General features: G+C 39.9%; 1 protein-coding gene across 1 annotated transcript in view; it reads left to right on the top strand.

Moving 5' to 3' along the window:
• The window catches only part of FBXL17 (F-box and leucine rich repeat protein 17), a 536,163-nt gene extending 523,429 nt beyond the window's left edge, over nt 1-12,734 (top strand). Inside the window, exon 9 of the mRNA XM_030817453.1 lies at nt 9,870-12,734. Coding sequence (XP_030673313.1) covers nt 9,870-10,010 — 141 coding nt within the window. The 3' untranslated portion in view covers nt 10,011-12,734. The remainder of the gene's footprint in view (nt 1-9,869) is intronic.
• Nucleotides 12,735-17,034: the final 4,300 nt, after the last annotated feature.

Below are 17,034 nucleotides of genomic sequence, written 5' to 3'. Positions count from 1 at the left end.
CTTACCTCTGTGTGAAAAACGCATCCTTAAAGACCCCGGGCTACCGGTATGAGGTTCATGCATGAAGCGTCATATGGATGTTCTGTGGTCAGCTGACTCCCATATTTAGCAGGTTGTTTTTAGGCTCCAGTGACATAGTCAATTTTTCTTCTTAAAATTTCTTTTCTTAAAATTGTATTAACCCAGCACTTTGGGGAGGCCGAGGCGGGTAGGTCACGAGGTCAGGAGATCGAGACCGTCCTGGTTAATACAGTGAAACCCCATCCCTACTAAAAATACAAAAAAGTAGCTGGGCATGGTGGCACACATCTGTAGTCCCAGCTACTTGGGAGGCTGAGGCAGGAGAATCACTTGAACCCAGGAGGCAGAGGTTGCAGTGAGCCGAGATGGCGCCACTGCACTCCAGCCTGGGTGACAGCGAGACTTCATCTCAAAAAAAAAAAAAAAATTGTATTAAATACCTAATCATGAGTACCCTCTCCTTCCATATCATGGGTTTTCCACTAAGGAAGCACTAGGTCCATGTGAGAACTGAGGATAGGATAATTTTTTTTCCTTCCCCTTAGCAGTTGGGAAGATCAGATGGAGGCCACCTTTGGCTTTGCCTAATTAGAGATCTAAGACTTGATGCTGAAGGAGAGGAAGCCAGTCCATTTTTACCACATTCAAAGAATACACATTTTGTTTCAGACAGTGATGAATATTTGAAAAAGAAGGGCTAATAAGCTATAGTAGCAACAGTTCCTTTTCCCCAGAATCTGTAGCTCAGAGGGGTCACATCATGGGAAGTGGGCAGGTGCTTAGTTCAGACCTTGCCTTCAGATCCCCAAGAACAGAAATCACCTGTGCCTTCTAGGAGCTTTTCAGTCAGTGGCTTTAAACCAGTAGGTCTCACCTGATCTGCATTTTGGAACCTCCTGGGAGCTTTACAAATCCTGATGCCTGGCGCCCTCTCCACCAAGACTCCGATATAACTGGTCTAGGATATGGCCTGGGCATTGGGACTTTTAAAAGATCTTCAGGTAGTTCTAAGGAGCAGTTGGGTTGACAACCACTTTATTCTTGTTTGTATCTTGCTTGCCATTGTAGACACAGTTTAATTCATCCCAAGTCAGTAAACATTTATCATAAGTTTGCTATATATGAGTCACTGTAGGGTTTATGGCAGAAGGCCTTGGTTTGTCTGAGAAAGGAAGAGGGAAGGAAGGGAATGTGAAGCTGATCACACGAGAGAACAAAGGAGCCAAGTGCTAAGGTAGGAGGCTTAGCCTTGCCACTGGAGAGAAAGAGGTGAGAGATTGAAAAGCGGCACCGGATTCCTAGTTCCCTGCTCTCACCATAGCAAACCTCAGCAGAATGTGGCATGTCACCCAAACAGGGATGTGCGACGTCCTGCTGTAAAGGGAGAGAGATAGAATTATAAAAATCTACTGAGGCCAGCAGAGAGCGGGCACATGTTGTCAGCTGTGCAGGATCCTGGAAAAATCAATATATCATCTGCTCTTTTTTTCTTTTCTTAGTGTCCTATTTAAAATATTTTAAACTGCACTTAGATGACTCACCTCATTTACATGCAAATTTGGGGTGTTACTAAAATTCACATTACCCTGATTTCATCCTTTTTAATATGTGCCCATCTTAGAGTCTGTGGGCACCAGCTGAAAGCACATTAAGGGCCGTTTGAATATGCATTGTTCACGATGACTTTTGCTGGCACCTGGTGAATACCAGGTTCCACAGATATCCACTACAGTTTCCCAGAGACCAAGAAACGCAGAGAGAAGCAGGCTCCGGAGGCTATTGCCCCAGAGACAACACTCTGCCTCTGGGCCGCCAGGAAGTCAGCCTCTGGGGCTGTTAGCAGTGAGTGACATTGCCCAGGGAGTCTGTGAAGAGTGACAGACCAGTGTGAAGGGCCAAGCCCTGAATTAGGAGGCAGGCGCTGAGTGTGCTATTTGTGATGCCTTCACAGGTATACTGTGGGCACTTTACTTTTCCCACCTGCAAATAAAGGGGTCCACCTTCTTCGCCCCTCTCTTCCTCAGAGCAGAGCTATTTGACACAAGAACTTACTGCAGGTATACACTTGAGTTTGTTGGATGGGGAAGGAGAAACTGCATAGCTTACAAAGTAACGACTGATGAGTTGTTTTATTCTCGTGAGCTGGTTTCTTCTCTGAATAATATGTGCATATTTTATGCATGTGGTACACAGGCTGACACCTCCTTGTCCTTCAGAAGTCCACTGAAATATCATTTCATTTGGAAAGCCCTTTCCAGCCCTCAAGGAGCAGGTCAGGTGCCTACTGCAGGCTTCCTTCTGCAGCAACCTCCACTTCCCTAGAAAGCACTTCTTGGGCTTTGCTGTTGCTGGTGTCATTGTTCCTCCCCTGCTAGGTTATAAGCTACAAGAGGGCAGGGGCCATATCTGGCTTGCAGGCCATCCTACCTCTGTAACAAGGGAAAGTGTTTTTATGGGTGAGAGACGGGAAAGGAAGCAGTGCCCGTTTCTGGCATAGTCACGGATGGCCTATCCAAAGGCCCATTGTCAGGCCTGCAGCTTCATTGCATTTCCATCATGCTTCAAAGTCTCATGCAACCCACAGCTCCACAACAGACCGTTCTGCAGGCCAAATGAGATCCATTATAATTTACATTTAGAGCAGCCATTTTGAAAACATTATCAAGGACTTTGAAATGTATTTATATGCAAACTGCGATCTGTTTTATGTTCAGTGAAAAAACGAATGTCAGTAAACATTTTACAGGGCAGGAGATCAGCTAGGCCCCAGTCGGACACTTTCCACACCACACCATCTTACCTAAGGGGCCAGGCTATGTGGTACAGTGCAGAGAGTACTGTGCGTTGGGGTCCTGAATTCAAACTCTAGCTACCATTTACTAGCTGTGTGAAATAGGAATTCCATCTGAGTAGGGGTATTCATGCTTAGATGTCTTGGAAATAATAGATGTTCACTGAATATTATTCCTTTCCTGTCTTCCCTGTCCTTACCTGAACAGAGACATACTTTTATTTTGCCTTGGTCATTTGAGTAAAACATTAACAAATTGTTTTCAAGTATTTTGCCAAAGTAAACCATGCTGAAGAGAAGTGTTTGATTGTCTCTTAACACACGAAAGCCTAATACTACGTGTTTGGCAGTGGGAACATGGAGCGGTTTTGGTGGCAGAATTTCTCCTTATCTCATATTGCCATTTATTGCATGCTCCTGAGGCACCAGATACTAAACACTACCATGACAGCAGAACCAACCAAAAAAAGATAGCCCTTCACATTCCCACTTGCCTCCACATAGGGATGAAGGCATACCAACTCCCCAAAGCCCAAGAAATCAGAAGATAGAAATGGCATTGCTTTGAGTCAGGAGACCTGTCCACAATTTATTCTTTGCCATCAGATAACTATGACATTAAAAGGGAGCTTGAATGTCACAAAATTTCCAAATCGTCTGCCCTCCTGGGCCTGCCATCCTGAGCAGGCTGCTGATGCTGTAAACACCAGTGTCAAATCCTCTGAACTGTGTAGGGTTTTGCCAAGGTTTGGAAACCGATTCACGTCCAGGATCATTAGCATGCCTCTTAGTCTACACACTTGGTATGGAGGGTTGCCGTCAGGTAATCCAAAGTGTAGCTTAGTTATTTTCCGAGTACTCCCTGACAGCCACATGACCCATCAAAACTCGCTAAACTACCGTCATGAGCTGCTTTGGTCTCCTGTGCAAAATTATTAGAAACTCTAGGGAAGATGTATCCGGAAAGGGGTATCTGGTGATGTCAGATGGAAAAGACAATAGCCCAAAGAATCACCACGGGTATGAACTTCAGAGGATTAAAGGAGTTCGGGGCTGCCATAATATCAGGACGTCAGAGACTGCTCCCACTCTAGCTGAGCGGTCTGGAAACAAGGTGAGCTTCTCTCTACAATTTCTGGTACAGTACTATTTGGTGCTTTTTTAATGTACTCAATAAATATTCATTGAACAATCCCTATATGAATTTAGCCAGCACATATTTATTGAGTATATACTATGTGCTAGGAATTTGACAGTGAACAAAACCAGCAAGAATGTCTGTCTCATAGAGCCTGTATTCTAATGGGCAAGAATATACCAGACAGTACCTATAGGACTAACAACAAAGAGATGACTGAAATTCTCCTTGTTGTCAGGAACTTTAGGTGGTTTAGTCTTAAGTGTGATTTTAATATACTCAGATGTCAGATATTTTCCCCCATCATAAATATGTCTTCTCTTAAAACCTGAGTCAAAAAAGAAGTAGCAGTCACTTAATGAAAATGGCTTCTTCTGCAAATTTTATCGGAAATTACTTTTATTGAACAGTAGGTATCATTGAGGATATAAGTCAGGCCTGGGTTTACACTTATCTAGAACTTTTTGTAGAAATTAATAAAGAGACTGTAATGGCCTAGATAAATTGGTTACAGCAACTCTCTGTAACTCTGAAGTTTCTCTCCTCACCCTTCCGTAAGAGCAGCAGCCATATCATGAAATTGTGGTGTGATTTACCTTCATTAGCATAGCAATTTGCCTCACATTTTCACAAAGTGCTAATAGATGTTAACTCAAAATAGATTAAAATACCAGACAAATTGCTACCACCTTAAAAAGAGTTACAACAATTTTGAAAATGTAAATTATGGTTATGCAGCATTTGGAGAGAAGTATAAAATCCAGTCTTCCTTATATTAAAAAAAAACTTGTGGCACTTGGTTTTTTCCCCTTTAATCACAGTAATTTCTTCAAATCACAGTGCAGCATATTTTTTTAGGAAGATACATTGCATTTTTTAAATCTCATGTGTCATATAGGAGTTGCCACTGAAAGTTTTCAGTAGGAGGAAAAGAAATTGAATACAGAAAACCAGGGATCATGGGGAAATTTAAAAAAAAACTTCATCTTTAATGTTCCCTTTTTATATTGCATATATTTTATAAGTTGGAACAGAGAGAGGTTCTTTTCATTCTAGCGAGTGGAGTTGTGCATGACAAAATGTCTGCAGGAATGTGCATGTAGGCATAACGATGTCAAAGGATTTGGGCTCTGCTGGAGTCTTACGCTGAATCCTCTGTGTCACCAAAGCACTTATGGAGTCCATACAAAGAAAAGGTGAGCATAACTTGTACTTCTGAGGAGTAAATGAACATAACTGTAGTACAATATTTGTCACACTATTGCCAGGAGAGATTATAAGTAAAATAACCCTCCCAAAGTAGGAGCCCATGTATTTCCCCTGAATAACTTCTACCCAACAGAGCTCTAAAATGAAATATTTGCATTTTCCCCACTGCTTTGTTTCCTAGGATTTACAGAGTACAGTTAGCAAAAGGATTGCTTAGAAGATACATTATATCCACAGAGGATTACTGGTTTCATTTTTCATACAGTTACACAAAGTCAAATTATTGTCTATTCTTACCCCAAACCTATGAAAGCCAGAGAACAAACACATCATCATCTATATTCTCAACTACAGATGTATTTTACTTTGTGCAGCCGAAATAGGTAAATTGCATTTTGGGAAATCAGAGGATATATAAAATACACTGGGGGAGCTGGCAAAATAAATTAACCCTACCATGAAATTATTTACTAAAGTGAACAATTATTCTCTAATTTGTATACTTCATAAATCCATATCTTCATGTATCCAGTTTGCTTAAGGTGAATTATGTGCCTTTTCCTGGAAAACAGTTATCACATAGAGATATTTTCTATTTTTAAATTAATTGGCCCTCCAAAACAAATTGCCTGTCAACCCTAGGTACAAAACTCTGTACAAACCTGTGTATAAATTGGAAAAGATGTACCATAGAAAAGAGTTCATATCGTTAACAGTAGTTTTGAATGTTTTCTCTGCTCCATTCTTTTCTCATTTATTTTTAGTTAGTACTTCCTTGAATGCCAAGTGGCTTGGACTACATTTACTTCTTTGCAATGTGATGCAGATTTCCAAGGTTCCTCTCTGACGAAATGACTTCATCTCTTAGGGAAACCTGGATCCTTTTGTTTGTTTATGGCAGAAGGAAGGCAAGGCACCTAACTGCAGCATGGGGAACATCCGTTTAAAAAAAGGAAGAATTTCTGACAGTGATATATTAGTCTGTTTGTATTACTGTAAAGGAATAGCTGAAACTGGGTAATTTATAAAGAAAGGGGGTTTAATTGGCTCATGGTTCTGCAGGTGTACAGGAAGTGCAATGTTGGCATTTGCTTCTGGTGAGGGCCTCAGGAAACTTACAGTCATGGTGGAAGGCGAAGGGGAGCAAGCATGTCACATGGCGAGGCTGGGAGCAAGAGAGAGAGAGTTGGGGGAGGTGCTACTCACACTTTTAAACAACCAGATCTCGAGAGAACTCCCCCACTATCTCGCAGACAGCACCAAGCCATGATGGGCAGACCCCCGTGAACCAAACGCACCAGGCCTTACCTCCAACATTGGGGATCACTTTTCAACATGAGATGGGAAGGGGACAAATATCCAAACCATGCCAAAGTAGTCGCTTAAAACCCGGACTATGTTGTTAAGGAGAGTTCTGGAATCTGCTCAAGAAAGCATTAAGAAAAAATAGATTCTTCTTGTACATGGAGAACATTCTAAAAGTTATTCCTTGCTTGGTGATTAGTTTATTTTAAACATTACAACTAGTGTTAACAAGGTTTGTTTTATGAGATAACTTAGAGGTGGAAAAATATTGATTAACGCCATAGAGAATTGGTGGCCCTAAGAGATCATGAATTAACTCTTGCATTCAGTGGCCATTTACTGAGTGCCTCCTTCAATAGTGAGAGCCACTGTATGGTGGGCCTTTTATAACAGTCACAGTGCTAGGTATATTATTACATTTAATCCCTATAACATTCCTATGATAAGTACTTTTGTCCTGTCTTTACAGTTGAGAAAAACCAAATCTTAAAGAAGTAACATGAGACAGTGTGGGGATTCCTCAAGGATCTAGAACCAGAAATACCATTTGACTCAGCAATCCCATTACTGGGTATATACCCAAAGGATTATAAATCATTCTACTATAAAAACACATACACACGTATGTTTATTGCAGCACTATTCACAATAGCAAAGACTTGGAACCAACCCAAATGCCCATCAGTGACAGATTGGATAAAGAAAATGTGGCACATATATACCATGGAATACTATACAGCCATAAAAAAGAATGAGTTCATGTCCTTTGCAGGGACATGGATAAAGCTGGAAACCATCATTCTCAGCAAACTAACACAGGAACAGAAAACCAAACACCATATGTTTTTACTCATAAGTGGGAGTTGAACAATGAAAGTACATAGACACAGGGAGGGGAACATCACACACTGGGGCCTGTCAGGGGGTGGGGGACTAGGGGAGAGATAGCATTTGGAGAAATACCTAAGATAGATGATGAGTTGATGGATGCAGCAAACCACCATGGCACGTGTATACCTATGTAACAAACCTGCACATTCTGCGTATGTATCCCAGAACTTAAAGTATAATTTTTTAAAAAAGTAAAATTAGATTCCTTAATCACATCTTATCAAAATAAAACCTGGTAGATTAAAAAAAAAAAAAGAAGTAACATGAAAGCAGGATTCAAACCTGTTTCTGGTGGCTTCCAAAGCCCATGATACGAACCACAGTTGCCATGGTTCTTCTCTATTTTGAACAGCCCAATAGTTTTAAAGATAAAAGGCAATCTTTAATCTCCAGAGGCTTTTACTGAGGTGGAATATATAGGCAAGTGGACAGATAATTGTAGTACAGTGTGAGAGTGCTCAAAGAGAGGACATACCTTGCAGGGTGCCTGCCATGGTGCACTGGGAAGGGGTGCCTAACTCAACCTTTTGGGTTGGGTTGCCTAGGGAGGGCTTCCCTGAAGGAGGAGATTATTGAGCTGAATATGAGTTCCTCAAGAAATTGTTGGTCTTCTTGATTCGTATGTTAGTGTCTGGCTTTGCCTTATTCTTGGATTTCTATTTTTTATTTGTAGTTTGTATTTGTTTTAGCATTCACTCACTAATAACTATGCCTGGCTCATCATAGTTCTTAAGTAGATCTTAGATTGGAGCAAGAGAAATAGACATTAAACTAAGCAGTCGTAAACTTAGTACAATAATAAGTACTATGGGGGAAAAGTAGGCAGTAGTGAATGATCTGGAATACTTATGTAACTTAGTGAGGGGAGCAGAGATAAGGCAGTGATCCGTATTTGCTGGGAAAATGACATTTAAGCTAAGAACTCAAAGATGAGTAGTAAGTAGGCATGCGAAAGGGGTCATAATGGATAAGTGGGGCAAAAAGTATTCCAGGGATGTGTAAAGATCCCAAGACCAGAAGGAACTTGAACAACTTAATAAATTGAAACTAGGCCAAGTGGCTGGATAGTATCAAAAATATGCTAGAGGAATAGGCAAGGCCAGATGATACATGACTCCTAAATGTACTATTATAAGCTGTCTGAACTCTAGACTTAGAGCACACATTTAAATTATATTACATTCATCAGTTCATATTTCAACTCCAATATGTGTATCAGTTTTCCTTTTTTTATTCAAAATTATTTTATTTTAGCTTTCGAAAATAAAATGGTATAAATCATAGCTTTATCACAAAAGGAATTAGTTATATGGCTTTGTTAAATTTGGAATAAAAGTTGACTTAAACACAAGCAAGTCTTAAATAGAGAAATGCTCTGGCATCATCAACACAATGTTGAAATATCAACTCTCAATAATGTAAAAAGATTAGCAGATAACATACTTCTCTAGATCACTTAGAAAACATCATGCTAGTTCAGAAAAGTGCAGATAGCTGAATTTCATGATCATCATACCTCTAAGCAGTTTTTCAAAGCAAACAGCAAGGATTTGATGTTGTTTTAGGTTTTTCCTAGTGGTCCTGATCTTTTCCAATAATGGGCATCAAGAGGTGTGCTCAAAAATGTGTGCCACAAGTCCTTTCTTTCAGACTAGCTTACTCGAGATGAATGAAATATTGATGTATTTGAAAATGCTCTAGTGTTCAATAAAGATTTTAAATAAAACTACCTAAAAGTTGTGGTTCTTAGGTTAATCATTTATTTATCTAAAGGATGAAGAAAACTGTCTACTTCTGTGATATGAACTGCAATCAGCTTAAAAATAATTGACAAATTAATCCCTTCACAGCACAGCAATTGTAAAGGTGTTAGTTTTAATTAGGCCTGTCTGATTGCCTTGTCTAATCATGAATCAAGGTGGTATCTTTGATGGTTAAGGTCTATTGGGGCCATCTCTGACCTGCCAGCCATGTATGTTTTAATTATTGATTCCTCACATTTCAGCCCTTTTCACAAAGGAACTTGAAGTTTGCCGTACCTTAACATTTAAAGGGAAGAAAAATAAACATCTTCCCCAACACTTCTGTCTGGAATCTAGTGTATCCTCTCCAGCATTCCACAATTTTTGTCCTAAAAAGGCTTTCGGGTTGATGATGAAGTCAAATGCATATTAGCTATCTTGCTGCTTCTTTACCTCCCAAGCACTAGATTTTCAATGGACATTGTTAAGATCTTGACAAATCACAGTCATTTATGCTTCTAGAAAACACTTTTCATTTCTTGATATTATGTCTTTTAAAAATCCCTAAGGGCAGGTGTGTTACTGGGAGATCAGAGAGGTCAGATGAAAGGGGACGCATATCTTCTCACAAAACCCTTCCTGACATCGCTAGGAGGAACAAGGCGAGGGCTCTTTGTGTCACAGTGAGCCGGCTGCAGCACATCAGTGAGCGTGGGCAGCGGCGTGGTGTTGGTGGTCTCTGTGCGTGATGGTGACTCTTCTTTGTTTGCAGGTCAACGAAGTGACGGTGGAACAGCTGGTGCAGCAGTACCCCCACATCACCTTCAGCACCGTCCTGCAGGACTGCAAGAGGACCCTGGAGAGAGCCTATCAGATGGGCTGGACCCCCAACATGTCTGCCGCCTCCTCCTAACGCTCCTGCCCCGCCTAGTCCACTGGGATCATTCAGCAGCGTAGAGGAGAATTGTACATTTGGGGAGCTGATCTCTCGGAAGGGTTTTGACTGTCACCTGTCTGTGTGTGTTAAGTATGTGTATTTGTGTCTTGTTTGCATACTGCATACCAAAAGTGCAGTTGTCATTTGTTCCCAAGTGAGCTGGCTTTTTTTCTTAGAAATTAAAGATTATGAAAGCCACAAACTTTTTAGTTTTTAACTTCAAAGGCTTCTTTCTCTTTAAAAAAAAAAGGTATTTTTAATATAGAGTCAAAAAATTGGATGTATTATTTTGAGCTTCTAATTGCTGCCACTTGGAGATGTCCAAGTAAGAAGGCCTTCTTTTTACATGGGATGAATTGTGCACTTCTACTGATGACGACTACAGCAGAAGTGATGTTGCACGTATAGGCACTTACACTCTCTCACATATTCACACGTGTGCACATCTACACCAGGGCCCTGATCTACTCTAGATCATTTCCTGACAGAGAAGCCTTCATCCAGGCCACTAAGGTAGCATGTTATCCACTGTGGCACTGCCTAACTCCGTGTATCTTCAGGTGGCCAACTTGCTGTCTGGTGGGTGACTTGGGGACTAGAAAGAATAAAGCCTTTTCTAAATTTGTTATATAGAGGCAACAATCTGAACTCCCCTGGCAAGCTCACAAAAGTTAATTACACAGTATTCTACAAATGCATTCTGTTGAGCACTAAATATTTTAGTTGGTTTTATGTTAACATTGTGTTAGCTTTTATTTCCTGGGTAGTAACTGGTCAGGATATATTTTAATGATATTTGAAGCCACCAACGTAGCAATTAACATTGAAGCCACCAATGTAATTAATGGTGTGCAGTTATTTTAAAAACTACAGATCATTTCATTATTTTCTTAATTTTGGTAATTATTAAAGTCTATTTCTGAGATACGAGAGGGTAGTCACATTAATAGAGGATTCATGAGTGAGATATAAGTAGACAATCTTTCTACTGTTGTTGCTCTTTTTGCTTTGCTTTGGGTTCTTGGACAGGTTTTTTGGATATATGCATGTTGTCATTTTGGACTAGTTCTCATGCTACTGCAAAGATCTATTGCTAGCCAATATATGAGTTAAGAAAGAAAATTAGAAAATCTGTTCATTGAAATTCTGTTTACACTTGTCAGAAATAAGCATTTCTTTGTTGAGTTAAAGATTGCCAGCTTCAGTTAAGACAAGACCTATCAGTAAATGAATATATGTTTTGATTTAACACATCTTTACAATTAATTCATAATAGGGACTCAGGCTCAAATAACTGTTCCTGTGTCTAGATTTATAATGAGGACATCAGGGAGCCTTTTTAAGCTAAAGAGTGATTATCTTTCACAGTAGAACTAGAAACAAAACCTAACTTGTGAATTTGCTATTTATTTTTCCCTGAGTGAATGTAACTGTTATTTGGTCTTTAACAGATATACTGAGGTTTGAGTTTCACTTTCTTTAAGTCTCACATTGCTAACATGACATTAGCTGTAAGAAACAAAAGATAGCTTTACATTCGAATGCCATTTACTGATTTCTGATGATCCTCTTTTTTTGTAAACAACTGTTTCCTTTGATTATGTCAACATGTTTCTGATGTGGCATTTTTGTTTTAATCCCAATCAGTTAGGAAAATCTAGTCAGTAAGCACCATGAGTATTCTTCCCATAACTAAATGGGTTTCTAATTTAATTTGAAGGGAATAAAATTTGTGTAAGAAAAAAGCTGTTTAACATTAATAAACTATATTTCTTCTTACACGTTGAACTGTATCATTTTCATATCCACTTCCCCACCACTGAAATATCTTATTTCACAATATTTTAACTGATTTTTAATCCAAAACTAATTTATAAGACAGTATGTATAGTAATAGTAGCTTGAGTGAATATGCAAAAGTTTAATTTTTATATATGTCATACTATATTTTAAATAGTTAAAAAAGACAAAAGAAGGGAGAGCCATCTATGATATAGATGGTACCATTTCAGTTCAAAGTTGGAATAACCTTTGAAGTGTTACAGTTTGGTTGTCAAATGGTTTCAGAGTGTATAATTGATTTTTTAAAATGTTGCATTGTTTGAATCTAAAGTACAGCACTATGACATGCTTTAGCTTGGGGGGGTGGGTGTGGGGTGGGGTGGGGACTTGCACTTATTCTCTAAAATGTTGACTAATCCAGAAAGCCTGATGCAACATCATCTGGAAAACTGCTTTGGTACATTTGTAGAAATCCATAGAACTACCATATCCAGCCTCAAAGCATTAATCTCAAAAAAAACAAAAAAAAACAAAAAAAAAAAAACAAACAGCCAGAAAAAAGCATCACCTTGAGTGGTCCTGTGATGGTTGTTGAATGTGTTCTCATTAGATGCTTTGAAATGAGGCTTAAAATAATTTTTCTGGGCAATATAGAGTTTCTTTTTTTTTTTTTTTTTGCTTAGAATGTCATAAATACATGTGAACACGTTTAATGCAGGGCTTTTTATTCTCTCCAAAATGTCAACAGTATTTTCAGAATAAAGACTATGAAATATATTGCTGTAGTGGAAAATTCTGGTCCTTTGTCTTTAATGTCTTTTTGAGTGGATAAAGAAAATTCACCCGGTTTGTAGTTTCTATATTTCTGTGAATCTTTGACCTTGCAATGGGTTGCAATAAAAGAGAAACAAAACACTGTGCCTTTTGTTTTATTTTAGAGACAATAAATGACCTCCCTGATGCGGGTTGGGTATGATGCATGCAGTGGTCTGTGTATTTGTGTGCTTCACTACAGACTTATGTAGGTTTGACTAACCCAGAATAATAAACGAGACTGAGTTTAGGAGGTTCTAATTGGGCTGGTGATTATAGAGATAAGATTAAAATCTCAAGGATTTACATAAGTGTGTATTAGTCCATTCTCACGCTGCTAAAAGGGCATACCTGAGACTGGGTAATTAATAAAGGAAAGAGGTAAAATTGACTCACAGAAAATTTAAAATCGTGGCAGAAGGGAAAGCAAAGAAGTCCTTTTTCACAAGGTGGCAGGAGAATGAAGAATGAGAACCAAGCAAAGGGAGAAGTCCCTTATACAACCATCAGATATCATGAGAACTTCCTCACTATCACAAGAATGGCATGGGGGAAACCACCCCCCTGATTCCATTGCCTCCCACTGGGTCCCTCCCACGACACGTGGGGATTATGGGAACTACAGTTCAAGATGAGATTTGGATGAGGACACAGCCAAACCGTATCAAGTGAGTTGTTAAAATCCCACTTCCTAAATAGTCTTCATTTATATAGCCATATATTCTATTTTTCCAAAGTAAATAAATACGTAAAACATTTATTGAGTGACAAATATGTTATAGGCACTGGAAATTTAAAGATAAATGAACTCACACCCACTCTCAAGTTACTCACAGCCTAACAAGGGGACATTCTGGGGCACTAGCAGTAACAGTGGAGTACAATAGATATAATGATGGGCATAATTATGGGGAGCGCATCTAGGGCCGATCAGCAGCTTTGGGAAGGGAGAGCTTCACAGAGGAGGAGCTTTTCATGAAGGCCAGAGAAGTAGCGGGAATTTACCAGCCTTGCTTGGGGGGAGGAATGGAAGGCAACCTGGAAAATGGAAAAGTATGTGCAGAGGCATGAGGGAATGAGATAGCGTGGAAAGAGCAGGGCCCTTGAGGTAACTGAGTTTAATAGGAAGGTATGTTATATAGAGGCAGCAGGTGGAAAACGTTCCAGGAAGAAAACAAGGGCAAATCAAACATTTTATGGCCTACTAAAGAGATTGGACTTGTGGGAAAAATCAGATCTGCTAGAAAAGCCTTGCCCTAAATTATTCAAACAAGCAGAAATTTAAAATGCAGGACTTCCACTTATAATAATATAGTGGAAAGGAGATCCTGAAAGATTTTGTGCTATGTAACATCTAAAAATGTTCATTAAAATGTTTTTTAAAAACCTTCTTAAGTGACCAGTATAACTGTGAGAAAGCAAAAGAAAGCTCCTGTGGCCTGGGACAAGGGATCACAGGGATCAGCCTAGAACAGGGATCAGCAAAGAGAGGACCCTGGGTCAAACGTGGCCAGACACGCATCTTTGTAATAAGGTTTTCTTGGGGCACAATCATACCCATTTGTTGTTGCGTTCTCTATGACTGATTTCATGCTACAACAGTAGAGTTGATTGGTTGCCCCAAAGGCCATGTGATCCACAAAGTCAGAAAGATTTACTCTGGCATTTCACGGGGAAAATTTGCCAATCAACCTAGTTCAGAGAGGTGGTTCTCAAGTATAGCCCCCAGATCAATCACATCAGCATCGCCTGGGAACTTAGACATACAAATTCTTGGGCCCCTCTTGAGACCTACTAAATCAGAAACTCAGAGAGTAAGGTCCCAAAATCTGTGTGCAAATCCTCCAGGTGACTCTGATGCATGAACTAAACTTTTATCTCTGTAGAGACAAGCCTGGAAATAATCAGAACGTGGGACTATATTGATCACGGTAGCCTAGAGAACTTGTGGAATATTTAGGGCCAGTGAATAATTGAAAGTCATATCTACCTCACAGAAAGCCTGGATTCCTGAAAGGCTCTACCCTTTTAAAAACAGTGAACCGGCCGGGCGCGGTGGCTCACGCTTGTAATCCCAGCACTTTGGGAGGCCGAGGCGGGCGGATCACGAGGTCAGGAGATCGAGACCACGATGAAACCCCGTCTCTACTAAAAATACAAAAAATTAGCCGGGCGTGGTGGCGGGCGCCTGTAGTCCCAGCTACTCGGAGAGGCTGAGGCAGGAGAATGGCGTGAACCCGGGAGGCGGAGCTTGCAGTGAGCCGAGATTGCGCCACTGCACTCCAGCCTGGGCGACAGAGCCAGACTCCGTCTCAAAAAATAAAAATAAAAAAATAAATAAATAAAATAAAATAAAAACAGTGAACTACAATAAATCAAAAGATCAAAGAGGCAGATAGTGAGGAAAGTAACCATTCTCAGCCTGGGCTGTTCGTGGATTTTTTTAAGGGCTCCCCTGCAAATTAACAGCTACTGGCTAACAACATTCAAATGGGTTTAAGCCAAGTGTGGTGGCCCATGCCTGTAATCTGAGCACTTTGGGAAGCCGAGGCAGGACACTCGCTTGAGCCCAGGAGTTCGAGAACAGCCTGGCCAACGTGGCAAGCCTCCATCTCTATAAAAATTCAAAAAACTAGAAAAAAAAAAAAAATTTAACCGGGCATAGTGGTACATGCCTATAGTCCCAGCTACTTGAGAGGCTGAAGTGGAAGGATCACTTGAGCCTGGGAAGGCGAGGCTGCAGTAAGCCATGATTACACCACTGTACTCCAATGTGGGTGACAGAGCAATACCACGTCTCAAACACACACACACACACACACGCACGCACACAAAACAGACGTAGTTAAGTAACTGAATCTATACTGATTACATAGTGTATGTTGGTGATCATTGTATTTTTAAGAGGATTCATGTCAGTAGTGCTCAGTGTCTGACAAAAGCAAACAAAAATCATCCCTGGAGAAAGGTACCCTGAACCTAGTCCTCAAAAGAAACCCCAGAGATAGCATGCCAGCAAATATAAACCTACAATCTAAAATCACAGAGAAATGAAAAGGACATAACCCAGGATTAGCAGGGCAAGTCAGTAGAAACAACAAATAGATCCACATCCTCAAAGACTTCAATATTACATTTTCAGATACATACTACAAAATAAACATGTTGTATTAAAAAGGTGTTTAACACGTATAAGAAAAAAAGAAACTACCAAAATGAACAGATACTTAAAGAAAAAACTAAATAAACAGTATAGAATTTTTAAAAGGCCAGGCACAGTGGTTCACACAAGTAATCTCAACACTTTGAGAGGCCGAGGTGAGAGGACCACTTGAGCCTGGGCAGCATAGTGAGAACTGTCTCTAAAAATTTTTAAAGTAGCTGGGCGTGGCACCTCCTATCCTAGCTACTCAGGAGGCTGAAGCAGGAGGATTGCCTGGATCCAGGAATTCATGGCTACACTGAGCTATGATCACAGCATTGCACTCCAGCCTGGACAGTAGAGCAAGACCTTGTATCAAAAAAAGAAAAAAGAATGTTTACTATTATTATAACTTCTATTTAACATGGTAATCAGAGAGCTAAGCCAGCACAGAAATATCAAAATTAAAGAGTAAGAGCCATAATGGAAAGGACAAACTGGATTATATACAGCTGACAGGAATATAGGCATAACAGACATAGACGAGCAAAATCCCAAAAGAATCTAGAAAATAGAATTAAGAGGATTTAAAAGTTAGTTGATGTAATGTTCAAATATAATACCTATTTACATTTCTATACACCAATCATGAAGTAGAAGAATGTAATTTCAAAGAATACTTTTTGCAAAAGCAACAAATGCGCAAAGTAACATTCCTTTTATGAGTCAATTACAAAACTATAATAAAAGACAGAAAAAAATGTAGACAGCAAACATCTTCAAGGAAAGGAAGACTTAATATTCTACAGAGGTCATGTTGAGAGACGTCTCCACAGGCATCTTGCATTTCTGCACATCTTTCAAGCAGAGATTCCTTATTTACATGCTGCCTTTGCTCTGGATTATCTTTTCAAAGAAGTTCTTATGGTGAATAGCCTTCGAAGACAGGGAGAGTGTCTCCCTCTAGAGCAGAGGGTAAACGTACTTGCTGTTCCATATAAAATACTTGTTTCCTATGCTCAGTGTTCCTCTCCTGTACCACAACCCAGTACAGACACGGGGGTCACCCACCCTCTTCACATTTCCTATGGGGATTGCAGCTTCAGAACCTTCAGAATCAGCATTTCAGGAAAATGCTGATACTCTGGCTACTGCCATTGCTGTGGGTAATAAAGTCCTTTGTCTCTGATTCAAGACTCTAGCATCTTCTGCCAGCATCCCTGAAACTAACGGACTGATGTGAATTTACAAGTAGAGTAAAAT

This window comes from Nomascus leucogenys, chromosome 2 (assembly GCF_006542625.1).
Source record: "Nomascus leucogenys isolate Asia chromosome 2, Asia_NLE_v1, whole genome shotgun sequence".
In the NCBI taxonomy this organism is placed as follows: domain Eukaryota; kingdom Metazoa; phylum Chordata; class Mammalia; order Primates; family Hylobatidae; genus Nomascus; species Nomascus leucogenys.
Note: the sequence above shows the minus strand (reverse complement) of the source record. Positions and strands in the feature narration are given on the sequence as shown.